At 48.9% G+C, this 27,686-nt stretch overlaps 1 protein-coding gene across 15 annotated transcripts in view; it reads left to right on the forward strand.

Annotated features, from left to right (window-relative positions):
* Positions 1-7,311: 7,311 nt before the first annotated feature.
* The window catches only part of PRR5L (proline rich 5 like), a 71,794-nt gene continuing 51,419 nt past the window's right edge, over positions 7,312-27,686 (forward strand). The window contains exons 1-4 of one of the 15 annotated variants that reach the window (XM_047691349.1): positions 7,312-7,656; positions 19,379-19,457; positions 21,295-21,631; positions 27,386-27,674. In XM_047691349.1, coding sequence (XP_047547305.1) covers positions 27,511-27,674 — 164 coding nt within the window. In that variant the 5' untranslated portion in view covers positions 7,312-7,656; positions 19,379-19,457; positions 21,295-21,631; positions 27,386-27,510. Of the gene's footprint in view, positions 7,657-7,889; positions 8,044-8,112; positions 9,044-14,741; positions 16,156-19,378; positions 19,458-21,294; positions 21,632-27,385; positions 27,675-27,686 lie in introns of those variants that run through there. The other 14 variants (XM_047691350.1, XM_047691351.1, XM_047691352.1 and 11 more) reach the window with 14 other exon arrangements.

A 27,686-nucleotide genomic window follows, 5' to 3' on the forward strand; every position in this document is an offset into this window, starting at 1 on the left:
AGTACTTGAAGACAGAGGGTAGTGATGAGTCTGAGTCTGAGTACTTGAAGACAGAGGGTAGTGATGAGTCTGAGTCTCAGTGCTGCCAGAAAGCCAGGAGCACAACAAGCCAGCTCTTGCTGGGAGAGACATGGCGCCAGGGGACCAACCCTCTTACATAGTATTTGAATCCTTAAAGGGTAGTCTGACTGGTGCTCCTCACCTGCTCTTCTGTCAGGTGCCCCCTCCCAAGACCAGCGATCTGTCATAAGTTGTAGGATGATTCACTGCCCCGTTCTGCAAAATCTGGAAGAGAGGATATGTTGCTGGAAAAGAGGGTATGGTGTGGGCAGGCATTCTCGAATGCCTGCTACAATGGCCAAGGAAAATGAAAGAATTTTTTGAGAACACCTTTGAGTATTTATTTGGAATGTTTCCCATTCAGTTTTGCCTGAAGGTGCAGAGCTGGATTGAGCATGTGCTGATCTTACATTGTGACACCAAAAATTGGGGTACATGGTTTGCTATGAACGTCTTCCATTGACTCTGGCTGCAAAAGGCCTTCTGAGAGATGGATCAGGAAATACAATGTCAGCATCTTTGGATGTGGCAGTGGTGAGCGGGTTGATGTATATACAGTCAGATTCCTACGTCAGTGGAGAAAGTCTGGAGATGGATCTGCACCCATGGTTGGTTGGTGGAGGAGCTGGCCCAAAGAATCTTTAGCTCAAGCCTGCCATTTGCCCAGCTGCAGAAGATACTGTTCACACTGTAATTCCAGTGACTGCTGTCCCTTGTAGTGTGTGAGGCAGAGCACGGACACGAGAACCTTCCCTGTACTTGTCAAAATCTAACTTTGGCAGTGTTCACCCTAACATCTGATCATAGTCTCAACATGGGAATGTATTGCATGTAAAAATGTTTACGTCTTCCAACCAGGTCAACACAATTCCATAATCACAGGAAAGTAAAAGAGCTTGCAAATATAAACATTCAGTGAATAAAAAATAAAAATTTTAAAAGTGTGTTTAAATGTGCCACATTTGGAGAATGAGCTCAAACGAGCATTTACTTCTCCTACCCCATCCCACTGAACTGTGAGTAGGGACATAAATCAATTTCCCTCTTCATTGGATAATTCCCATCAGCCTTCAAAACATGTCTTACTCGTTATCACCCATTTAAAAGTAATCAAACCATCACATCAACAGACTTTCTCTTAACTCTGGATCCCCCTGAGGTACAGCCCCATTTCTCTGCTCCTCTTCATGGCAGAACTCTTTGAAAGAGTTTAATATTGCCTGTCTCCTTCTCTCCAACTCTTTCTCCCCTCAGCCCACTCTGATGTGATTTCCTCCTACACCACTCCACTGAAAGGACCCATGTCAAAGTCACCAATGTGGCTTTGTCAAAGAAAAGTTAATTCTCTGTTCTCATTTCACTTTTTGACAGCATTGGACATCCTTGACCAAGCCTTCCTTCCCGGTACATCTTCTTCTCTAGGGCTCCCTTTGACTTCGCCGTCTCATTAGCATCTCATTGTTTTCCATTCCTCTGCTGGTTACTCTTCTTTTATTAGACTCCTCTATTCTTCCTGGCTTCTTCTCTCTGTCCATACTCATTCCGCAAAGCACCGCACGTAGTCCTTTGGTTTTCAGGATCATTTATATACACTGAGAAGTCTCAAATTTATCCATCCCTCAACACCATCTCATATATGCAAATGTCTATATGGACATCTCTGCCTGGCTCTCACCCAGGCATTTCAAACTCCACGAAGCTACCATAGAACTATGGATTCTCCTTCTGACTGCACTCTCCATCTGTCTTTCCCACCTTAGTGAATGACACCACTTTCCACCCTGTTGCTCAAAAAACTGAAGCCTCACCCATGATGCCTATCCTTCCTCATGTGGGCAATCCATCAGAAAGTTCCATCATCTCTAATTCCATGCTTGACAAATATAATTGCTCCACACTGAATCCAAGCATCATCTCTTCTTGGTCTACTGAGGCCACCTCCTCAAAGGGACTGCCCTCACTTTTGCTCTTCTAGTCTGTCACCCATCTGCCAGATCACGTTATGTCTTCTCTAAATCCCTCTGATGATGTCCCACTGTGGCCAAACTCTTACCCTGACTTACCAGGTCCTATGGGATCTGACCCCAATTTATTTCTTGGACCTCCTCTTGTTCCCCTTCCCAGCTGGTTTCTATGCTTCCACCATAATGGTTTTCTTCTCCTCTCTTTCACTTGCCAAGCTTCTTCCTGACTCAAGGTCTCTGTATTGGCCAGGTCTTCTGTTTCGAACATCCCTCTGTTGCTATGGATTCTTCTTTTCATTTAAATTTCAGTGCCAAAGCTACGCTGGCTGAGAGGCCATCCCCGATGACCCTGGATGAAGCTCTCTTCTTCCCCATGGTCACTCCAGCACTCCATAGCCTCCTCGCAGCAAAGGCCAGTCCTTGAAATGATCTCCTCTGTGTGTTCATTTGTGTGTTTATTGTTTGCTTGCTGTGCCTTGATGGTAGAGACGGTCTTGTTCACTGGCATCCTTAGTACTTGGTACTAACAAGTGACCTGTCAGTACCTATCAACTAACAGACCAACTTGGAACTGTGGGAAGGAATAGTTGAAATCTGGATTACCCGGGGAAAATTCACGTAGGATTGCTAAATTCTTTTCACTCTTAAGATGTGCTCATTCAAGTCATTCTCAAAATACGATCTCAAAATAATTACTAGCCCCTTTCAAATAGAGGCCAGATACTTCTCCATACCGAAGTAAAAAATGAGACCAACAACCACCATACCAGGAACATGTCATTTTGCCCAAGAAAAGGTTGAAGAGGACAAAAACTATTTTTTGTATCATCCAAAATTCTTCAAAGAACAAACTTCCGGTTCCTCAGTTTGTGCGCTGTGGAAGTTAAAAAGAGGACAGGAGGGCAAGTTTTTTTTTTTTCCATCTGTGTGTGACGTCTTCCTGCTCTATCAGGGGTCACTGATTTTACATTCTGGTGTTAGATCAGATTCTGAGCTTATTTCTCAAATGGTCCTATTTTATGGACGGTGCAGAGCCGTGGATGTATACTGAGCGCTTACGCAAGTTCTGTGTCTAGATTGGTATTCATTATGAGTAACTACATTAACTTATTTTATGACCGGAGCTCTGAGAACCTGAAAAACTGTGTGTTCTACTGCTGCACGCGCTTAGGAGACCCGCCTGTGCTCACAAACTCTCTGCCCGGCATTAGCAAAGGATCTTGGATTTCCAGGACCTCCATTTTTCCATCTGCAAAGAGGAGAAAATGTTTGAAAATATATGATGCTTTTCTTCATTGGAATGCCTGTAAGACATTGTATGAGATGTCAAAGTATTATGGAAGGAGGCCCAAACTTGAACGCCCAAAGTTAGCAGGTACTTGTTTTACTACGGATCCTCAAGGCATTCAGTACTAGGATATTGTAAATTCAAGTGATTTTAATTATCATTCAGAGACAGATGCAGTTAATCCTACCAAGAGGGAGCATCGTGTAATACAGGAGGGCTGAACTAGTATCAGGGATCCCTGCCTTATCCTTCTTTGGACAAGTCACCTCGCCCTTTCTTTTCTTTTCTTTTTTTTTTTTTTTTAAAGATTTTATTTATTTATTTGACAGAGAGAGACAGCAAGAGAGGGAACACAAGCAAGGGGAGTGGGAGAGGGAGAAGCAGGCTTTCCTTCGAGCAGGGAGCCTGATGTGGGACTTGATCCCAAGACCCTGGGATCATGACCTGAACCAAAGGCAGACGCCCAGCAACTGAACCACCCAGGCACCCCGCCTTGCCCTTTCTGAACTTGGTCTGGCTAGACTTTGGGGGACAGGAATGAGTTATGAAGATGGGGTGGGCGGGCATTGTTATGGGAACAAAGGAAAAGGAGAACAACAGACCTCCAGGAAGAACAGAAACTGGATGGTGGTTTTGATCCCAGGGCAGCCCCTAGGGGGCCTCTGTGTCTCCCTGTCTAGCTGCCCACTTGCCTCCGTATCTCTGCCAGTTTCCTTTACTTCAGCAATGTGCATGTCATGCCACGTCAAGCAAGGTTTTGTTGAAAGGAAAGGTTCTCTTGCTGGGGAGAAAATGATCCAAACCCATGCCATTCTCTTGCATTATGTCTGCTTCTTCGTGGCTCTGGCCCATCCTACCTAGGTGCCAGCATCCCTTCTCTAGCTTCACCCAGGGAAGTGGGGTCAAGAAGTGGTTGAGACTGTAGCAAACTGAAACCTCCCGGCCCTGTCTAGAGGGAGACGGGCTCCAGCACTAGTGCTCTGTGGCTGGGTGGGCTTGAAGCGTAAACAGCGCCAGGCCTTTCAGATTTGTCAGTGCCAGCTGAAAATCCACATTTTTGCATGAAGTGTTTTGATTCTTACATAGTGGCGAGTAATTTAAAAAATGTTGATACTGTGGGGTTCAAAAAATATGCCTGTAATCTACATCTAGCTGGTCCACAGATGATGCAGCTACTAGAATCGAGAGTTTAGATAAAGTCGTGACCTCTCAGCATCTGTTCTGGATACTAGCTCTGTGTGCATGCACCTGTGTATGTCTGCATTCCTGAAAGGGATTCTGATTGGCCCAGTATACCTTTTCCGGGCCACAGTTGGTCACAGAGGTTTGTTACAGAGTTTGGCTGCATTTGGGTTTGGTACCTGCCCTTGATCTTAAAAGGGCTGCCTAAGGCCTGTCTTTTCAGCAGGGACCATGGTTCAGCCACCTTCCATTCCAGAGGCTGCGGCCATGGCAGGCTGCATACCTGATATGTCTTTCAAAGAACTACAATTTTTATCTCCGTGAACAAACGTATAAATAGAAAGATCTGTATTGGTTTCTCCTAATAAAATTCTGTTTCTTAAGGAAAGGCAATGTTCCATTGGCATTTAGATAGAGTTTTGGTAAAAATGTGAGTGTTGACAAGTATAAGATCCTGGTAGTAATTGTTCTTAGAGAGAAACTCTAATTCGATTTACACCAAATGTTGGCCACTTTTAATTTTAAGAAAACTCAGGTTACAAAACTCACAACTCCTAGGTTTAGAAGAGATTTTAACCTCTTTAAACCTCCCTTCTGGTCCTTGAATACTCTTTTATGGCTTCCCCACCAAGCTGGCATCACCTACATTGTGGGTCCTTCTCTTTACTACAGAGCACACTTCTTCCAGAGGGAGCCTCTTTTATCCTTGGATAGGCCTAACGATTAAGTTTTTTTCTTTTCTTTTTTTTAGGATTTTTATTTATTTATTAGACAGAGAGAGAGAGAAAGAAAACACAAGCAGGGGGAGCAGCAGTCAGAGGGGAGAGGGAGAAGCAGGCTACCCGCTGAGCAGGGAGCTCCATGTGGGGCTCAATCCTAGGACCCTGGGATCATGATGACCTCAGCCTAAGGCAGACCCCTAACCAACTGAACCATCCAGGAACCCCTTAATTTTTTTTTTTTTCTTATTGCACAGTGCCCAACCCATCTCACCAGCACAGTTTCAATTTGCTGAATGAATCCATTCCTGGCGACCACACGGGACTGAGCATGAAATCACCTTGCACTCTGGGCATGGACTGGCGGGGCGCCGGGGCGGGGGCGGGGGGGGCTGCTTGGGGAAAGATATTTACTGGGTGTAAACTATGTGCCAGGTACTGTTCTAGGATCATGAATGGTATCAGCGAACAGAACAAACCCATGTTCCCGTAGAGTGGATGTATTGCCCTGGAAGTAGGAGGTGGTGGGAGATACATTTTCTAAAAAAAAGTAAATTCTGTAATACGTGGCAAGGTGATCAATGCAATGGACAAAAGGAAAAGTAGAGTCTAGTGAGGGGGACTGAGAGGGAGGAAGGAGTTACAACTTGAAACAGAATAGGGTGGGCCTCCCTGAACAAAGACTTGAAGGAGATGAGGGGGTTCCAATGTAGAATGAGCGTGCCCAGGCTTTCCTAACTTCCCGCAGCTCTGCAGACATGGCTCCTTTTTGACTGTCCTGAACTTCGAGATAATAATAGTAATAATAATGGCTTAGTTTCGGTTGAAATCCGACAGAGATTCTAAGCGCTTTCTCCATTTGAATTCATTACATTCTCCTAGTGCCCCTGAGGTCACTCCTACTTTTATCTCCATTGTCACAGGAGTCAACGGAGGCATAGTGGAGCTAACTAACTTGGCTAATATCCGGCAGCTAGTAAAAGGAGGAGGTGGGATTCAAACTTTGGCCTTCTGGCTCTAGGCTTTGGCTCTTCAGACCTCCCCACAGCTGCCGCGAGGACATCCCTCAAGTCCCTGGCCCTCATGTTTTCCTTTCCCAGGCACGTGCCTGGAGTCTGGAGCTTCTCCATGTGTGTGATTTCTGGGATGAGATTTAAAGTCTTTTCAACACCCTGGGGTTATGTACTGAGAATTGGTTAATATCATTGGACAAGCAGGGCTGGGGGAGCTTCACCAACCCCCCTTAAGTCCCCTCCCTTGGGCACACCCTGACCAGCAACCCTTGCTTACATAGGTCTTGTAAGGTCACGGTGATCAAAATAAACATTCCCCCCCCTCAGTTTTGACATAAAACGACATATCTTTTCTTCAGCAAATGTCACTGTGGTTTCAAAGCCTAAGTGTGATGTTTGAGCGGGCAGCATTTTAAAAGTATTTCCTGCTCAATCATAGGGTGAAATTATACAAGCCAGTGGGTCCTGAAAACAGCTGCCTCAAATTCTTACCACCTGCAAAAAGAAAATAATTTTACGTTGTTTTTAATTTTGAAATTGGGGGGTTTTCTGTTGTTTCAAACTCTGAGGGGCCCTCCAATTCACTAAACCTTCAAGCTGGAAAGAGAATTTGGGAGCTTGAAAAAGGTTTTGCAAATCTGAAGGAGAGACTTCACAGGAATTGTATTTTCATTAATGCACTTGAAACAACTGTTCCTGGAAACGGCCTGGGGACTGTTCCTTGAAACAACGGCGAAAGTCCCAGGCTCTCGGGGACTCTGGTGAGCCTCAGAAACAGTCCCATGGCTTCTTGGTAGAGTTTCCCTTGGTAGGGGGACGTGGCGGAGATCCCTCGGTGGAGGTTAGAGGGGGACCTCCTCTTGTGTGAGCTCTCTCGACCTGTTGCATCCTCCCAGGCTTTTCAAGTTAAGAGTTGGATTTCCTGAAATTGTTGATCTGGATGAAAGTGCAGGCGCCCCCTCCCCCTCTCTCCTCCCCAGCCGAGCGAGAGTCGCTGCAGGGGAGGAGGAGGGGTTGAGGTGGGGTGGGGTGGGGGCCGCGGGAGAGAAACTAAAGCGATGAGCACCGGACAGGAAAAGTGGGAGGAGGAGGAGGAGGAGGAGAAGGAGGGGGAGGAGGCGGCCTTGAGAGGAGAGGAGGGAAACGTGTCACCAGCCGGGCTTGGGGAGCTCCGCGGCCGCAGCGTTCGTGGACCCGCGCTGGCGGTCGGGAGGCTGGACTGGACCCCGCAGAGGCCGGCGCTGCGCGGGGAGGGAGGAGGGAGAGCTGGGCAGCGCGCTGCCGGAGAGCGATCCAGATCCCTCGTTGCTCGCCGGTGAGAAAACTTTCTCGGGAAGACCGGAAACTTTGTCCTAGGCGCGCCGTCTCGGGCGGAGGCGAGCTGCGGGTGTGCGCAACTCGAGGTGACTCAGCCCCGGGACCCCAAGGGGGTGAGTGGGGAAGTCCCGGGGAGGGGCTGGAGTTGTACGCCCGGCGACCGCACGGGATTGAGCACGAAATCACCGTGCACTCCGGGCACGGACTGGCGGGGCACGAGCCGGGGAGGGGGGTGGGGGGGGGGCTTGGGGAAAGCGTCACATTTGGGGGCAACCGGATGGGGACCCCAGCACGGTGCAGGATCCTCGGATCGCACGCAGCAGGAGGACGGAGGCGAGCGGACTGGCGCCCCCCGGGCTGGGGCGGGGGAGAAAGCCGTGCTGCTTAGCGCGGGATGGGGGATGCCGCCGACCGCGGGACCCAGGCTGTGCCAGGAGACCAAAGAAGAAAGTTTGCTTGTTTGCCTCCCTCGTTCTCCCTGGGCCCGAGGCGACAAATCTGTAAGAGCTGCCCCGGCTGGGGCGCGGACGATCGGGCGCCCCGAGACAGCCCATCTTTTCCTGCCGTCCCCCTATTTGCAGAGACAGGCGTGGGAGGGAGGGCAGGGAGGCCAGCCACTTTGTCCCGCGCTCCGCTGGGCTCTGCCGCCTGGGGCGGGCCGGGGCGCAGCCCGCGAGACACCCGGCCGGGGCGGGCGGCTATTCGGCGCCGGCGGCACCCGCGGCACCCGGGTTCAGCGCCGGCTTTCCCGCCCGCCCGCCATTTGGCGAGGCGTTCGTCTGCGCGCCTACTGTGCGCACGCAGGGCGCCCACCGCGCGCAGGGGGCTCTCCGGATCCCCCCACCCCCGCCCCACCACTCTCGCGGCCGCGACCCTCCCTTCCCGGCCCTCGGCCCCTGTTCCTGAGGGCGGGCGCCCCGGGTCACATCAGGCGGTGTGCTTGCAAACTGTGCCTCAGCAATCGGCCCTGGGGTGCCTCCCTGGTAGGCAACAGGGTTCTGCCCCTGCCCCTGCCTTCGGTCACATGCCGCCGCCTCTTCCTCCGCGGGGCCCGGAGCCCGCGTTTTGTTTGTCAGCAGTAAGGCGGGGAGTATTTATAGACGGCGCTGCAGTCCTGCGGTGTGTAAGGTTTCAATTACTGCGATGCGCCCCACAGGACGCAAGGCTCACGCGCGGCCGCTCGGAGGCACGTCTGCTCCCGAGAACCGCACGTTAAACGCTCTGGGCGGGTCCCCGGGCATCCCTGCCGGGGCGGAGTTCTCGAACCTGTTGTCCCCGGGATCCGTGCAAAAGGGCCCACGCGAAGGACCAAAGCGGTCAAGGGCGCTAACAGCCCTTACCGCCCCTCCAAAGGCTGCTCGTTGATCAAGCCTCGAACACTGCTTCTTTTGGAGTTCCCTTTGGTGACCCTGACCACCACCGTGTGTTGCTGTCCTGACATTTCATTGGTCTACGCGGTGCACGCGGTGCGGTGCACAATATCCCGGGTGCTGAACTCTGGTAAATTGCTCTCTGCTGGAAGGCGCTGTTCTTGACATCCTGAAGCAGCAAGTGGGTCAGGAGGGGAAATGGGGCTTGCAGAGGCTAATTTAGAAACGGTTTCAATGTAAGCCTCTGTTGAGGTTCCCGGTACTATCGAGAAAGGTGCGGTGGGCTGTCCTCTCTGTGGAACCTGGCCGCAGGGCTGAGCCCTTCTTAACCCACCGAGGGTGCCTTCGAGAGCCTATTCTATAGCAGATAAAGGGAACAATGCTTGAGCGGTCCACAAAATTGTCTTTGGTTTTTCCAACCCCAACCATTGTCCTTTCTGTATCTTACCGATGCTTCTAACAGCCTGAACCATCAATAGTGTAAAAAACAAAGACATTAGAAATGAGTTGGTCCAATTGTCTTATTTCTCCAGAGCTTAGTTTAGACTACCTTGTTTCTTAAGGAGGAGACCTCATTTCTTTCAGATGCAGAGGCTCATGGATATTTATTTCTGGGGGGCGAGATTTCAATAATAATTGTTATTTGAACATTATAAAAATATGCCTTTATTTAGAGAAGGAGGAAGAGGGGGGCAAACACTCCTTGAGTTCTTACGATGTCTTAAACTTTGCCCTGAGAGACATTGATAACAGAATAAAATCTGCAGGGAAACAGCAATGAGGTAGGTACCGTTATATCCCCACCACTCTAATGATGAACCCACGGAGGGTTTGGACAAACCATTGAAGTGGTTTGTCCCAAGTCACACACACAGGAGTGGAGCCGAGGAAGGGGTTTAGATCTGTTACTCCAGGCCTCTAGTGGGAGCCGGTCCTGGAGATCTTATCCTTCAGTTTTTTGTTTCTCAGTTGTTGGCTAGATCATCTTATAGTGGAGTCATTTGTTGGCTTCTTCTTTCTTATTTTTTTCTCTATGTCACATAGTAGCACAGAATGGCTCAATTATTGAAGGAAAAAAAAATCTTAATCTTGTATTTAGAAAACTGTTACTCTGGTAACCTCAAGATTTCATGCTGGTAGTCCAGACCTAAATGTCATCATCCTTAGTTTGCTTACGGACGGTGTAGGTTCAAGATTTAAACCATTTATCTGTAGAGAATGGAATTATTAGGAGTTTGTGGATTTTTTGATGATTTTTCTACCCTCATGACTCCCTGTGGTCATTCCTTTTGCAGAGCCCTTGTACAAGGTCAAGTGTACTGAAATCTTTCTTGAATTGCAGCCTTTTTCCTTCTGATGGTGTTTGCAGAGCGAGGGCAATACAGAATTGACTTGAGACGTGGGGTGTGAGCTCCTCTGAGAGATCTCTACTCTGTTTAATGTTTGTTGTTAAAAGTTTGTTCTCTAGAGCTGCCTCCTCTGTATGCAAATGTTCGAAGTAATGCTTAGAGACCGTATCATTCATTAACAAGTCAGTGTGAATATCTCCGTTGCTGAAGGTTGAGAATACAGTATTTTGGGGATTTTGTGCTGGATTAGGGATTTGGGAACAGAGGGAGTGATATCCTGATAAGCAGAAGGCAAGGGAGCTAGGAAGGAGGTTGGGAGTGTAAATGACACCAAGCCATGATGAGACATCAGAGGTGAATTTGAGTTAATGATGATTTTTCTCAGGGACCGGGGATCCAAGGTTTACTTTGAAACTTACACAGTTAAAACAAGCCAAGGTATTTCTTGGGTAGCTCTTATGAGCCAGGTGCAGCCATGGTGATGTCATTTGAGCCTCTCAGTGATCTGACCAGGTGAATATTTTTTTCCCTATTTGAAGATGTGAAAAGAGAGATTCTGAGAGGTCAATTACTTTCCTGACGGAAGAGCCAATAACTTAAGCACCTTGTGCTTTCCAGGACGTTTTGATAATATACCCTTGAAAGCCTTCCGTGAAGAACCCAGGGTGCCACGTAATCAAGAAAGTCCTGGTGGTTCACATGGACGTTTCTGGATCAGAAGTGGGTACCTGAGCAGTGTGGGAGCTCTAGAAATGGGTGGGTGAGCAGTGGGGGAGCTGAAGGGACCAGCTGGGTAGTTCTCACGGTCATTACTCCATGGGAGGAGACAGGCCCTGCAGATACTTTATAGAGGATTACTAGCCTTGGTCTGGCAGGGGATGGCTCTCACCCCATAAAGCAAGACCTGGCAACTGGCCTGCCCTGGGAGGTGCCCAGAGGGGGACAGCGGGGAAGGAAGGACCCCCACCTCCCTCAGAATACCTTTGGTTGTGATGATGCCTGGTTAGAATCCCCAGTTTATAGGCAATATAAATTAAGGAGCTCATGAGACCTGTTTCCCTTTTAATTGGACTTGGTCTTTTGTGGTAATAGTCACCCAGTCTCTGTCTTTAAATACTCTTTTCTTATGTTTTGCCAGTTTATGGCCTTTGTAGATCAATCCTTGGATTTCATTTAGAGGAGAGAGAGGGAGGGGCAAAAAAAAAAATCTGCAAAGGTTAGTGATTACCTAAATTGGATTAGGTTCTGTCTAGCAGTGTTTAAAGAAATGTTGCTTGCTCTCTAATTACCATCAACTAGGAATTTAAATGGTCTATTAAATTTAAGCTTTTTTTAAATCCATGCTAGTTCTAGTTCTAACATATTCTGGGGTTTTGGAGGCTTTTTTTTAATGTTCCTTAAATGTGTAGAGGGTGTTCTCTTCCTTCCCACCTTTTAAACATATTACATTTCTCTAGCAGGATAATAAATGATGTTATTATATACTGGCTTCATTGAAAAGCAGAAGCTCCTAGCCAGGTACATCTGGCTCTGTCAACCTCTGGAAAGCAAGCTGGTGAACTGAGCTCCTTGTCGGAAATTGAGGGACACCTATGTGAAACTCTGGAGTATGGAGGATGGACGGAGTATGGACAGAGTACGGATGGAGGCTGGTTGGATGGAATGTGACTAGCTCCTTTATCTCTGTAGTGAAAGGATGGGCCAATAATGAAAATCAGCCCCCTTTACTCTGTGCTTGGGCTTTGAATCAGAAACCTGAGTGCGCTTTATCCAGCGGGGTGGTGTGTGCACTCCGGGCTGGGACTAGGGTCAAGCAAGTGAGGCATCAAGGGTATAACCACGAAGGGCATGACCCTAAGAGATAGTGCCCCATCTGCCTGGTCCTCTTTGGGGCCCTGGTGTGCTCACGGATGACCTGTGCCCAGAGGGTTTTAGAGAGTGGTAGAACTCACCAGAAGATCTCTCCTTCTTTCGACCATGCCCCATGGGAAAATATGATCAACATTTACCCCTGCCACTGCCCAAAGAACCCATCATACGTGTTTGTACAGTTTATTTTGTGTATAATCGTATGTTTCCTGAAGGCATGTATTTCTGTCTCTAGGCGTTCATTCTCTTTCCTCCTCCTCAATTTTGGGGTGCAAGTATATGATTTTTCCAATGCGTTCATCAGTGTCCTGGTTTCGCCTCAGCAGGTTGCCAAATGCCGGCAGCACCACCAGTTTCTCGCTCCTCTTTACCTGAGAACTTTCTCTGGCTTGGCTGGTTCTTTTTGACCTGGGCTGGGTTCTGTGTTTGGTTGAAGGCATCTGTGACAGCAGTTAGGTTTTTAGGTTTTTAGCAGATACTAGGATTAAGGGGCCACTTTGGGCTCCCTCGTTGAGGAACCAGAGTATATGTCACCTTGAACTGAGCCTGGGAAGATACCCCGAAGAAGCATTTGTTTTTGTCTTCTTCCCAAAGACCGGGGGCAGGGATCCAGCCAGGGCTGTGATGTGCGTATTGTGCTGAACTGAGCTGCCTCAGCCCCTGTTACAACCTGCTCGTGACCTCAGCTGCGTAAATCCTCCATGGAAACCCATTAACGCTTGCCGTCTAATTCCACATACTCTTTTGGAACTGGCTCACCGTCATTCCCCAGAAGTCTTTGCGGTATATCAACTCGAGCCGTCAGTTCGGGGAATTCTGCTGCGGGGTACCAGCTGCCAGAGTCCCCCACCACAAAGCCGTAACATCTCTGGAGGCAAAATTGGTGGGTCAACAAAGTAATCCTTTGCTGTGTTCTGAGAAAAGTTTTAAAACATTCTTGACCTTGACCAATAGGACAATCGATTACTTTCAAGACACGCGGAAAGGTGTCGGTATCAACTTTGCCGAGAGAATCGAGTTGTTGAAAGAGCCCCCTGCGTTGGTCCTAACTGGCATCTTGGAGACAACACGGGACAAGGAGTTGAGATCTGGAATCTGATCCCGACTCTGCTGTGGGCCAGCTGTTGGACCGTGGTCAAGTTGCTCAGTTGCTCTGGGCCTCAGTTTTCCTACCTACAATGTAATGGGACTGGTCCACTGCAGTTTAAAATATGAAAAATTAGAAGACTTGATATTTAAACTTCAGGTTTCCAGCTTTAAAGAAAAAGCAACAACAACAAAAAGGCTGGGTTCTCTGCCGAGGTGGTGTTCCCTGCCAAGGCCCTGATAAGAATCAAGTGTGCCGTCCTGGCTTCAGGCCTCCTTGTCTTTGTCTTTAATCACAATCGAATTCTTGTTCTCTCTTCTAGTGTCTTCGTTACTGGTAGGATTACATCTGGCTCATGTTTGTGCTCAGTGTAGTAGGTGCTCACGAAATAGTTGTCGACCTGTGATTTTTTAAAACTTCTTCTTTTTTTTAAAAATATTATTTATATATTTATTTGACAGACAGAGATCACAAGTAGGCAGAGAAGCAGGCAGAGAGAGGAGGAAGCAGGCTCCCTGTCGAGCAGAGAGCCTGATGTGGGGCTCCATCCCAGGACCCTGAGATCATGACCTGAGCCGAAGGCAGAGGCTTTAACCCACTGACCCACCCAGGCGCCCCCGACCTGTGATTTTTTATAAATTCTGTCCTTGCCTATCACAACTGAAAAAAGATACTCAAGCTTCTGAAAGGCTTATGAAAGCTTGTGTTTCCTTCCCCACATTTCCTTTCTAGGCTCCAGCGTCCATGTTCTTTAGAGTAACTGGCGAGAAATGGAGAACCCGTGTTTTTCACTTGACCTCTTAATAGCTTTGCCTTTTTTTTTCTTTTTCAAAGATTTTGTATTTATTTGTCAGAGAAAGAAAGAGCACAAGCAGGGGGAACCGCAGGCAGAGGAAGAAGTAGGCTCCCTACTGAGCAAGGAGACCCATCGGAGACTTGATCCAGGGGTCCTGGGATCATGACCTGAGCCGATCCGACTGAGCCGTCCACACATCCCTTCATAGCTTTGCCTTGTAACTAGAAAAGGTGATTCACCTTTCTGCCTCAATCTTGTCTCCACTGCCCATCTTCCAAGTAGAGTTGTCAGTTTGCTTTCATCCTGTGACCTGGGAAGTGTTTCTGGCGAGCCCCTGAGCCCCAAGGAAGCAGGTACTTTTTTCTTCCTTCCCTCTGTGCTTTCTCTTCTCAGATCCTGGCACACGCTGGACCTCCTAATGTTCGGTTGTTGAATGAACTTGAAGTGGCCCCGTGACCTCTGTGAAGTGATCAGATCCCGGCAGTCTCTTTAGTTTTCTGAGTCTCTATTCAGTGCTTTCTGTATTTGGCTACGGGACACAGAAGTTTCCTTTCCTTTGATCCCGTTTTCTCATGAAAAAAAAAACAAAAAACAGGTCACCCTGCTCTTTTTTTTTTTTTTTTTTTAAGATTTATGTATTTATTTGACAGAGAGGAACAGAGTGAGAGGGAACACAAGCAAGGAGAATGGGAGAGGGAGAAGCAGGCTCCCCGCTGGGCAGGAAGCCTGATGCGGGGCTCGATTCCAGGACCCTGGGATCCTGACCTGAGCCGAAGGTAGAGGCTTAACTGACTGAGCCACCCCGGTGCCCGCATGTCACCCTGTTCTTGCAGTGGAAGGGTGAAGCTCATTTTTAGCAAATCGCACAGCTTAACCGGGAGCACATTTCCCCACCCTGAGAATTCTTGTTGTCGGCCAGACAGTAGCTTTGGAGCGCTGGGTCACCCACCAGGGTTTTAGATGGTACGTGTCGGAAGTGTAATTGCCCAGGTAACGGTCAGCCGCAGCGACGGCTTCTGTCTAGACGTTCCGGTGTATTGTCTGGTGGGCTCTGCAGCATCGCTCTGGAAGGCATCCACCGGCCACACCCTCACAATTTGCACTCCAAGAAACTCCATCCTTACCGCGGGCCCCACAGATGACTAAATAAGATGTGTGGTTATTCCCCACAGTTTGGCTGGACTTGTACCGAAGGAGGGGATTTTTTCTGGTGATTATACAGCGATTTGCAGGCCAGGGTGAGGGCGATGGTCTGATGAAGTCATGACTGCTAGCCCGGCCCAAGTCTTCAGCGCTGGGAAGGCTCGGCTAGACGGAGGTAAGCTCCGGAGCTCGCATCCTGTTGCGTCAATATGTTGCCGAAACTGACCTTCTCGGGACCCTTCTGTCTGGGACTCTTCTGTCTGTGTCGGTTTCCAGCAGAACGCGCTGAGAAAGCTGTCTCATTCTTCCAGTGGGGCCTTTTCCATAGTCCCATCTTGACTCTTCACGGTTTCTTGTTGGTGGTAGCGTCTGTCCCTAGGCTGGCTTTTGTCTCCCAAGAGTAACGAGGAAGAAGTTTGGTCCTTAATCAAAACAAAGGCACGGCTCTGCCCCCAGGCACCTCTTCTGGGCCCCACCTGTAGGCTCCAGGCATTGGGTACACAGACCCAGGCTTCCTGGACCACGCAGCCACGGTCCATGTTCCTGCGGACAGTCATCCTTAGGCGGACCCCAGTTCGGTCATCCAGGGAGAGAATTTTTCTGGTCCCTCAGCAGCGGGAAGGCTGCTCTGCTGGGTGGCCTGGACGTCCACGTGTCATTCCATCATTCAGAGATGTTTACCTTGTATGTGCCCAGCACTGTGCTCGCAGCAGGGTACGGCAGGGGACGGGACAGGCCAGGTCTCAGGCTTTGAGGAACTTACATGCCATCGGAACTTGTCAGTGAACAAGTAAACAAACACAATGACCTCACAAGCTGGTTAGGGCCCTGAGAAAACGGTGCCTCCTTCCTGCGAGAGGCAGAGTTTGCCAGGCAAGAAGCTGTTGATGGCGAGCATGAAGGGAAGCCACGGGTGGTGGTCACCTCTCACCTCTGCGTGTGGCAGACGGGACTGTTGCTTAAACCACAGTGGTTAGGAGCTCAGGCTCTGGAATCAGGTAGGATCTTACTCATCTTCTGACTTTGGACAAGTTAACCCCCATGCATCAGTTTCTTCATCAGGGACATGGGAAGATTAAACCTGCCTTGTCAGTTTCAGGTGGAGATGACCTGAGATGCTAGATGGAAGCAGGTGTGGCACCGTCCTGACCGTCCTGGCTGGCCCCTGATGAAAGCTAGTCATGAAAATTAAGTCATGGTAGAGGATTCATAGAATGGTCTCTGCGCTCTTAAATACCCACTTCTGACTTGGTTCCTGTCCGGTAGGCTGGGGTGGGGTGTGTGGGGGTCAGATCTAGTTTCCTGGGTTGGCTCGGTAGGTCCTGGTTACTGTGGGTTTCTTCTCACCATGCCCCATGTGCTCTTGGCTCACCCTGTTGGAAGAGTGTGTCTGTAATACGAAGGGGAGCTCGTGGTTTCAGGGCAGAGTCAGTGAGGGGGTAGGACTGAGATGGAGATCAGCTAGATGATGTGGTAGGTGGGGTCTGGTTTTAGGTTTGTGCCCTGTCATGGTCGGGGTCATGGTCACGCTGCCTTGTCTCTCAGAGGTGCTTGGTTCTGTAGGGCAGTCAGTCAGGGTAGGGGCTGAATGGAGAGCTGGCGATGCCGAGGGGCTGGTGGCCACCAGCTAGGTCGAGCTCATCAACTGGTAAGCCAACAGACCTCAGGAAGGGAAGTGACTTGCCCAAGCCCACAGTGACTGGTTTGTGGGGGCTTACGTCACACCTGACAGAGGCCCCTGGGGAAGGGTGTGAGAGGGCTGGTGGTCAGAGCTATGACGGGATAAAATAAAGGTCCCAAACCTCTACGTTAGGACCCTAAAGTGCGAGTGGGCTTGGTGAATTTGTTTGCGACACTTTCAAGCCACAGGATTTCGCATTTTTTAAAAACCTGGATTTTTGGCATCTGTTGGAAAATTCAGATCTGGCCAAATTGAGCTTGTGTCCTGAAGTGGCAAAAGCCAGACTGGATTGAGGAGGGACTGCCTCTTGTAGCCCGGACAAGTCCCGCCCGCTGTCTGTGATGTTCTACAAAGTGTGGCCAGTTTGGGACACGTGGGGCAAAAAAGGGAAAGAAATTGGTCTTCCTTTCATTTTCTTTTTTTCCCCTAGGGTTTGTTTTTCTGACCTGTGTGTCCCTGTACAAGGCAACTCCTCTTATAGAATAAGTGAAGAAATAAATTTGTGTTGAGTGAATGAACTCTAACTGATCGCTTATTTGGGATCAGAAGCCGAGTTCAAATCCGTACTTCTTCCAAGCAGCTGAGTGACTTTGAACAAATTAATAACCTTTGTGTTTTGTCTTTTGTGAGTGGGGTGGGAAGCATCACTGTTGTTTTACTTATTTATTTGAATATATCGTACATTTTCGTGTTTCAAAATTCAAAGGTGCAAACAGGTTTGCAGAGAAAAGTCTTCCCTGTGTCCCTGTCACTCAGCTCTTTTCCTTGGGGGAAACAGGTTTTCTCAATTTCTGGCTTGTCTTTCCAGAGATACTTTATGCAGTGCAATGAAATATATAAATGCTCTTTTCATCTTCTTTTACTTAGATGGTAGCATAATATACACACGATTCTGTGTTTAGCACACTTTCATTTGGACGGGAGGGCACGCCAGTCAGCCCGTAGTTTTCCCATTCGTTCTTCAAGCTACGTGGGATTCTAGCGTGTGGGACACCCAGGTTTCCATAGCCAGGCCTCTGTTGCTGGGCATCTGGGTTATTTCCCACCTGCCACAGTTGTAAAGAAGGTGGTGGTAAAAAACCTGGTTATGTAAGTCACTTGACACGCCTAGAGTAAAATTTCTGGAAAGTAGAATTGCTAGGTCAGAGAGCATAGCCTTTGTCCTTATGGTAGATCTTGTCAGATTTCCATTCCTAGCAGCTGCCCCACACTGCTCTCCTTGCAGCAGTGTGTGGCAGTGCCTGTTACCCCATATCCGAGTCATAGGTCATCTCCTGGAACCCGCGAGGGTTTTGTGAACACAGTGTGTTATGAAAGTATTAACACTAGCCATGATTATAAGGGAGGGGCCTTGGATTGGCCACATGAGATCTAGGTTATTTCATGGAGATGTGCACACCACTCTTTTGAAGATGAGGAAGCTTTTTTTTTTTTTTTTAAGATTTTATTTATTTATTTAATAAAGAGCACAAGCAGGGGGAGCAGCAGAGGGAGAAGGAGAAGCTGGCATGCCGCTGAGCAGGGAGCCCCATGCGGGGCTCAATTCCAGGACCTCAGGATCATGACCTGAGCTGAAGGCAGATGCTTAAGTGACTGAGCCACCCAGACGCCCCTGAAGATGAGGAAACTGAGTCATTTACTCAGGTCACCCAGATAATCAATCGCAGAGGTTGGATTCAAGCCCAGATTTCTTAGATTTCAATACCAGGATATTTCGTATGGTAAAGCCTTGTGTAATTTTGGGTGCTGGTATTCTCAGCTGACAGGTACGTACAGTTCCCGAGTCTCCCAGCAGTAGTGCCTCTCATGGTGGCTGGTTCATTTGCTCATTCTTCAAGTGTCTGGAGAATTCCTACACTGTACCAAGTGCCTGGGAACAGGATAGACAGAGTCCTTGCTTTTATGGACCTCACAAAAATAATAACTAATTCTGTAGTCCTTTACTAGGTGACAGGACAACAAAGGGGGTGAGGAGTGTGTTCTCTGGGGTCATGTGACTAAGCAGGAGTGAGGGGAAAGAGAGCTCTCTGAGCAAGTAAAAGACAGGTGATAAAGGGTCTGTGGGTTTGAGCCTGGAGAAGTGGATGGGAAGTATTTCACACAGGGCATCGTATATGCAAAGGTCCTGAGGCAGGGAAGAACGGGTCGTGTTGGAGGAAATGAAAGAACACCGATGAGCTGGGGTGCAGAGTGGCAGGAGGTGAGGTTATGAGGATGGGGTTTAGGGATTTATTCTGAGAGCTGTGGGATGCTTCGAAGGCATGGGAGCAACAAAGTGACATGGGTATCAAGGGCCCTGGGTGGCGAGTTTCTTGCCATAAGCTATATGATCTTAGACAAGGTAAACAATGGGCACATCCATTTCCTTCTCTGTAAGGTGGGAATGGTCACAGCACATGGAGCCTTTCAAACATTCAGCTGTTACATACAGTATAAAATAAGCAATTCATTTAGACTCCGCGCACATGAGCGCACGTGTAAGATACACGCGTCCCCAAGATGTGACGCACTCTAATACTTTCTGTCCTCATCCGTTAAAGGTTTTGGCCGAGACCCCCTAAGTTCATGTTGGAACCACTGAGAGAATATGTCAAGTGTGTGTTTCACAGCGGGCCCTCGGTAAGTGGAGCTGTCACTCTCCTCACCCGCACTGCCATCGAGATGGCTCTGGCGGCTACCAGAGCAGACTGGGCAAATCCTGACGGTGCTGAAGGACACTGGCCCTTCGTGTCTGTGTTTAGGTCCCAGGGAAGGAGCTGCACCCGGGGTCTCCTGACTGCAGGAGCTCCTGAGGGGGAAGTGTAAATTCGGCCTTCTCAACGGTTTCCCTGGGAACTGGCCTCTCCTTGTTTTCTGGGCCTTCCCATCGACTGTGTTCTCTGTTTTCTTTGACTTCTTTGTTATTTACCCTCAGAATGGCTTTTTCCTGGAAGCCTCAGAGTCATTATAAGCCACTCACTTCTTTATTTTAAGTTGGGCCATGGTTCTACTTCCCCTTTCAGAGTGTAACTGTTGGAGCCTGAGTGGAACTGATTTGCATTTTCTACTAAGTACACTGCGGTCCTCGGCCCTCTGGGCTGGCCTGCAGGCCTGTGCCCTGCTCCCCGGGCGGAGGCCTGCCGCTGGGAGGAGAACGTGAGACACCACTGGTTTTTTGTTTCTGGGTTTTTTTTTTTTTTTTTTTTTTTTTGGTTTTTGGTTTTTGTTTGTTTGTTTCCCTCCAAGAAACCTGTCTTGGATCCCGTGTGTGGAGGTTTTCAAAGAAATCCCTGTGCAGTGAGCCTGGGGAGCAAGGCCAGTGAGGGGAACTGCCACAGCCCTTCATGTGTCCGGGACCCCAGCTTTCTAGATAACGTAAGCACCCACCACTTCACCATTTACATCCTTTTAGAAGCACGTCTCTAAATTAACTGGTCCTTCACAGGAGAACAGCCACCGAAACACTGGTTTCTTTAACTCTGACACGTCAGGCAAGGAAATTTTTGTGATGATGATGATGATGATGATGATGGTGTTGGTGGTGGTTGTGGCCAAATTGTGTGCCCCCCCGTACCCCCCTCCGCCGCCGCTTTGTATGTTCAGAACCTAGCTCCTGGTCCCTTCAAATGTGACTATATCTGGAAGTAGGGCTTTTAAAGAGGTGATGAGGGGCGCCTGGGTGGTTCAGTCAGTTAAGCGTCTGCCTTCAGCTCAGGTCATGATCTGAGGGTCCTGGGATTGAATCCCCGCATCAGGCTCCCCTGCTCAGTGAGGAGTCTGCTTCTCCCTCTCCCTCTGCCATTCTACCCCCACCCCCCACCCCACTGGCCTGTGCTCTCTGGCTCTACCTCTCTGTCAAATGAATAAATAAATGTATAAAGTCTTAAAAAAATAAAAATAAAGAGGTGATAAAGTTAAAGTGAGCCTCTTAGGTGAGCCCTAATCCAGCCCAACTGGTGTGCATATATGAAAAGGAAATTTGGACACACACACGCAGAGATGGACGTACATAGAGGGAGGGCCCTGCGAGGACACAGAGGGAAGGCGGTGATCTGTAAGCCAAGGAGGAGGGCCTTAGCAGAAGCCAACTCTGCCGACACCTGGATCTTGAGCTTCTGGCTTCCAGATCTATGAGGAAATTCATTTCTGTTGTTTATGTCATGCAGTCTGCGGTCTTTGGTTGCAACAGCCTGAGCGGGTTATCACTGTGGTGGTGACCGGGTAACAAAAATAAAAAGAATAGGTGGCATTTATCAAGCACTTGCTGTATACCGGGACTATTCTAAGCCTTACTTGAGTCATCTCTTTCACTCCTCATACCAATCCTAAGTCACCTGCCAGGTCACACAGTAAGTGATGACACCTAGCCCGGCTCTGGCACCTTGGCTCAGAACCTTCACTGCACTTGCTTGTCACCCCTAATAGTTTCTGGATCCCTGCCAGGTTACTTCACAGCTCCTCTTTCTCGTCGCCACAGGTCTCCAAAGTAACTCTTCCTGTTCCCCCTTTTCTGGATGTCGAGACTGCAGTCAGAGTGGTCCCAGGCCGCACCGTGAATATATTCATTTCTCACAGCTGCAGTAAGAAATTACCACAACCTTGGTGGTTTAAAACAGGATCAAGGCGTTCTGTTGTAATTCCGGAGGTCCGAAGTCCAGAAGTAAGGGGTCCCTGGGCTGTGCTTCCTCCGGGGGGCGCTGTGGGAGAATCTGCATCGTTCCTTTCCAGCTGCTGCCTGTGGCTGCTGGCGTCTTTTGCCCGCGTGTTGTAAGGATACATGTGATGGCATTTGTGGCCCACCTGGCAAATCCAGGGTGAGCTCCCACTCTCATGACCTTTAATGGAATCACGTCATTTGTCATCTAACGTAATATTCAGAGCTCCCGGGGAATGAGAAGTGAGTATATCTCTGGGGCACCAGGCTTCCTGCCTGTCACCGTCCGTGAGCAGCAGAATGTTCCTCGATGCCAGGGCTTGCCTGATTCCAGAGCCACTCGTGGCCACTCATCCTTGGGAGCTACGGCCACGAGACCTGCCAGCTCCCTTTCTGCCCCGCTGTTTCTGGCTAGAGCGGCAGTGGGTGTTAGAGGCATGGGGTCCCCGAAACTGGTGGATATGTTCATTCTTTGTAGGAACGAAAAACTGGAAGCCACCAAAATGGGGATTGGTTACGTCAAGTGTGGTATTCCCCCAAAAGGAATAAAGGAACCATTAAAAATAATGAAGTAGGTTAGTATGTGGTGATACGGGAAGATAGCCATGATGTCTTAAGAGGAAAGAACAGATTACCCATTTTTATTCAGATAGTGTGTAGACACGTGTGTGTGGTGTTAAAAATTACATTAAAATAAAGTTGCTTCCTCAGCCACATTGGCCACGTCAGAAGTGCTCATTGGCCACGTGGCTAGTAGCTACACCTTGGACTGCACAGATCTAGAACATGTCCGTCCTTTCGGCAAGTTCTGGGCAGGGAGCTTCTTGACACTAAGTGTCCAGAGTAAGGCCTTTTTCACTTTGTATGTTATAGATTTATGTGCACGTTTACTTTTTTTACGATAAGTAAGTAGATGTGCTGTTATCAGAAAAATAAGAACACGGGGGGCTTCCAAGGTAGCATCCTCTTTCTTAAGCAGGTGGAAGTTTATCATTGTTTACGACGCATGTATTTGCATGTGTGTATAAATTCCTTTTTACGTATATTGCATAATGAAAATATTTTAACATACATACGGGAAAAAAGAAGAATGTTCTGGCAGGACAGGCTTGAGGTTGGAGGACTTGGGGTCAGATCTGGTTCCCCACCCTAACTGCCTCCCAGCTGTGGCCAAATCACGTAGCCTCAGTTTCCTGATCTGACAGGATTCCTTCTCGACCTGCCGTGCAGGGTTAGGGTAAGATTTACGAGTGTGGCGATGTGTGGAAACACGCTGAAACTGAGGAACGGCCACCTGGAGGTGAAGGTTCAGTAAAGAAGTGCGTTGCCGGAGGTGTGAGGGGGCACGGCCTGGGCTCTGTGACCACGATGGCAGCTTGGAGGTCTTGTGTCCTCCTGTGCGGAGTGTTTTCCAGATGTCAGTAAGGTTACCAGAAACGGGGCAATGTTGCTGTATTTCCACTGCTGTCATTGCTTGGAGATGTAGAATAACAAGTTATCTTATTTCTTTAACACTTACATAGCTGTTTGCCACGACCCATCCTCTCTAAGTGTTTTACGAATACTACTCATTTTATCCTCCTACAATGCTGAGATAGTCACCCTTAGGGTGCTCATTTCATGCCGAAGGATGTCAAGGCTCAGAGAGGTCAAGTGACTTACAAAGGTCACGGAGCTGGGGAGGAATGGAGTGTCTAACTAAGGCAGTCCACACTTTCTCTTTTCTTCCCTTCTCCTCACGGCTCCTCTGGCTCCTGTCAGATGTGGTCCTAGAGTTCCTTACGTCTGTTTATCTGTCTCAGGCACATGAGATTTAAACAGAAATGAAATCTCATGAGTAGGTGTTCTTGACTGATGTGGTAGTTTCTGGTTCCTGGCTGAGTTTGGTAGCATGACAAAATGGGAACAGGCTATGGAGTTAGGTCAGTCTGGACACCAGTAAGCAATCTGTCACCTGGCTTTGTGACTTCTGGCAGATTACTCGGATCTTGAAGTGGGGTTCTGTGAGGGTGGTAAGTTCACCTGCTGTGACAGTGCTTGGCACCACGACAGTCAGGCCGTCGGTGCCTCATGTGTTCCTATCCTTCCTTCATATGTGTCTTGGGCAGAGAGCTTAGGCTTGAGGATACGGAGACGAGGAAGGGCCGGTGCCTCTTTAAGGAGGTTATGGAACAGCCTAGATGGGACCTGGGGAACTTTCTAGATCTGTAGCTGGGGAACCTGAGTTCTAGCCAGTGCCAGCTCTCCTACCTCAGAGACACTGGACAAGTTGCTCTGGTCCTCTGGGCTTCACTTTGGCCATCTGCACACAGGGCTCTGTCTTGTCATTTTCTGATTTGTCATGGTTAGGTCAGGACCAGTCTGTGCCTGAGGGGCCAGCGCAGTGGTAGCAGGCGGATACCGTGGGTGGGGCACAGCACCCTCTTTTCCCTTCAGGCTGCTCCTGTCCATGCTTGGGGAGGCCTCCTGACTCTCTCCCGAAGCAGGAATGGTGCAAAAAAGGCAGCTTCCCACGGTCTTCAGCCAGTCGGGGTCTGCGGGTGGCAGATGTCACAGGTGACAACAGGGTTGGCAGCAGCTGCCTGTTGTGTGTCACTCTGCAGCTGGTGACAGGGTGTGGGGGCTGCGCTTATCATTCTTAGGGCTGAAAATTATTCTTTTTTTTTTTTTTTTTAGATTTTTATTTATTTATTTGACAGAGAGAGATCACAGGTAGACGGAGAGGCAGGCAGAGAGAGAGAGAGAGAGAGAGAGAGAGAGAAGCAGGCTCCCTGCTGAGCCGAGAGCCCGATGCGGGACTCGATCCCAGGACCCTGAGATCATGACCTGAGCTGAAGGCAGCGGCTTAACCCACTGAGCCACCCAGGCGCCCTGAAAATTATTCTTATTTAAAAGGGGCCTCAGGTGGATGGGGCTACCCGCCCGTGTGCCTTGGTGGATACGTACACAGCCTGGAGCGCGAGGCCTGGGGGCTGCCGACCGAGCAGTGGAGGGGACAGGAGCCGGCCCCACAGTCCTCCATGTCGCACAGCTTCCTGGGGATGTGGCTGTTGCAGCAGGGAGCCAGGAAGTAAACACGTGGACGGCCCATTCAACTCACCTTTCTACTTCCCTGTAGCAGTGCCCTGAGTGGGAGGCTGCTCGGTCACCTCAAGTCTCAGGTCCTTGTAGAAGGAGTTAATATCCTGTAATTACACCAATGTATTGCACTTAGCAGGCCCATTTAAAGAAGGGCAGCAAAATGGATCCTCTTTCAACAGTGGGACCTTTACTGGGCAAATGAAATCCCATAGCCAGCCCGTAGAAGGCTTCTGAAGGGGCTTCATGGTCTTATATTTCTTCTTTGCCTTGTCTGATGATTTGCAAAGATCTTTCCAAATTCCAGTGGCACTTGCGTAGTCGTTGAGACTTGGAAATGGAGCAGGCCTATTTTGATTTCTGCGGTACATACTGATAATACTGATAGATTTTATTTTATTTTATTTTTTATTTATTTATTTGTCAGAGAGAGAGAGGGAGAGAGAGCAAACACAGGCAGACAGAATGGCAGGCAGAGGCAGAGGGAGAAGCAGGCTCCCTGATGAGCAAGGAGCCCGATGTGGGATTCGATCCCAGGACGCTGGGATCATGACCTGAGCCGAAGGCAGCTGCTTAACCAACTGAGCCACCCAGGCGTCCCAATACTGATAGATTTTAGTCGCTGTGGGTTCATCCTGAGAAGCAGGTGGAGGGGCTGATTGAGTCCCACATCAAGCTCCTTGCTCCATGGGGAGCCTGCTTCTCCCTCTGCCTGCTACTCACCTGCTGGGCTCTTGCTTTCTCTCCTTCAAATAAATACAACCTTAAGATTAAAAAAAAAGAATCTGAGACTGAAATGTTAGGAGCAGAGGTGCTGAGGAAAATGTGCTTTGGGCGTGCCATTCTGCTGGGTACATCACACAATCTCATGTCTCCTGTCCTCAGTCCTGTGCGGGTGGCACTGCTCATAGCCTTGGACTCTTGGGCTCCACGTGCTCCAGGTCATGCAACTGGGTGGGGCCTGGTTAAGACTCAAACCCCGGTTCATTCCAAAGCCATTGCCATTAATCATAAAGCCATCAAGTTCTGGGAACTGCTCAGGGGACAGTATCCTTGAACCCAGCCCTGCAGGATAAGTTAGATCTAGATAAGGAGAGAAGAAAAGGAAGGGAATTCTGGGCAAGGGAAGCAGTAAAAATGTTCAGAAGCTAGGGAGAGGGAAGAAGCATGGCGTGGAACCCTGCCCAATGGTGGTGAGCTCTACCGGGCAGCGACCGTGTTGTCCAGAGCCACCACTGCATCCCTAGTATCTGGGTGAGCGGCCGGTGCATGATGTGTGGTCAGTAAATATTGCTTGACGATAGAGCCACCCTATGATCCAGCAGTCACACCACTGGATATTTACCAAAAAAAAAAAAAAAAATACAGAAACGCTAATTCAGAGGGATACGTGCGTTCCTATATTTATAGCAGCATTATCTGCAGTAGCCAAAATATGGGAGCAGCCCAAGTGTCCACGGACTGATGAATGGATGAAGAGGACGTGGTGTATAAAGACAAGGCAATATTACTCAGCCATCAGAAAGAATGAAATCTTGCCGTTTGCAACATCATGGATGGAGCTAGAGTGTACTATGTTATGCTAAGTGAAATAAGTCCGTGGAAGAACAATACCATACGATTTCACTCATATGTGGAATTTAAGAAACAAAGCAAATGAGCAAAGGCAAAATAGAGAGGGAGGCAAATCAAGAAACGGACTCTTAACTATAGAGAACAAACTGAGGGTGACCGGAGGGGAGGTGGTGGGGGGTGGGGGGAACAGAGGCTGTGGGTTAGGGAGGACCCTTGTCATGAAGAGCCCCGGTGATGCGTGAAGGTATTGAATCACTGTGTCGTACACCTGAAACCAACACTGTATGTCAACTCTGCTGGAATTAAAATTTATTTTAAAAAAATCAGGAAACAATAATTATTGTGTATATGGATACACAGACATTTGTGTTCTCAGTAGACCCTGAGCCTCTTGAGGGCAGGGATTATGTCTTAGAAATCTGGATGTTCCACAGCTCCCAGTGGTTAATCGATGACGAACACTCAGTAAATATGTTCTGATGGAATGAATGAGTGAACGGCAGGTAAGGGATGGTGAGATGGGCCCGAGTGAGGAGGCACTGATGCTTCGGGAAATACTGCCCATGCAGTACACATGGGCTGGCATGCTCAGGGCAGATCATGGAAGGTCTTTAGTGCCAGGAGAAGGAGCTCCTGTGTTCTTTTTTTAAGGCTTTTTTTTTTTTTTTTTTTTTTTTTAAAGCCATCTCTTGGGACGCCTGGGTGGCTCAGTTGGTTAAGCGGCTGCCTTCGGCTCAGGTCATGATCCCAGAGTCCTGGGATCGAGTCCCACATCGGGCTTATTGCTCAGCAGGGAGCCTGCTTCTCCTTCTGCCTCTGCCTGCCACTCTATCTGCCTGTGCTCACTCTCACTCTCTCTCTCTCTCTGACAAATAAATAAATAAAATCTTAAAAAAAAAAAAAAAATAAAAGCCATCTCTTAATGCACAGTGATGCGGGGTCTACAGAAACCCAGCCAGTGCCCAGACCTTGGTGTCAAGCACCAAGACCACCGTCAAGCACAGTGTAGAAATCACTTTTCTGTAGGAGTGCCTTAACCTATGCCCGTTGTCACTGGCTTCCCACCTTGCAGTAAGAACAGTGTTATAGTCGAAAGGAGACCCGTGAAAAACCTGTGAATGGGAGCTCGTAGGGGATGGATGTTATTGCTGGGTGCTGGAGTCATTTTTAAAATGGTGTGGCTGGAAAATCCCCGCCAATCTCCTCTAAAATGATCTGCTCAACCTGGGACTTTTCAATAAAAAGCGTCCTTTCTTTTCAGGTGTTGGCTAAATTTGTGGTTTTAAGAAATCCTGAGAACCGGAGGGCAGCCCTGGGAGAAGCCCTTCCCGGGGGCACTCGGAACCTTCTGGTCCAGAGGAGAAGGCGTTCCCCTCACCTGGACTTATGACCCGCGGCTTTGCTCCCAGTCTGCCCACTGAGTTCCACAAGATGGGCTCCTTCCGCAGGCCCAGGCCGCGTTTCATGAGCTCCCCAGTGCTCAGCGATCTGCCCCGGTTCCAAGCAGCCCGGCAGGCTCTGCAGCTCAGCTCCAACTCGGCCTGGAACAGGTAACGGGGAGG

This window comes from Lutra lutra, chromosome 10 (assembly GCF_902655055.1).
Source record: "Lutra lutra chromosome 10, mLutLut1.2, whole genome shotgun sequence".
Classification (NCBI taxonomy): domain Eukaryota; kingdom Metazoa; phylum Chordata; class Mammalia; order Carnivora; family Mustelidae; genus Lutra; species Lutra lutra.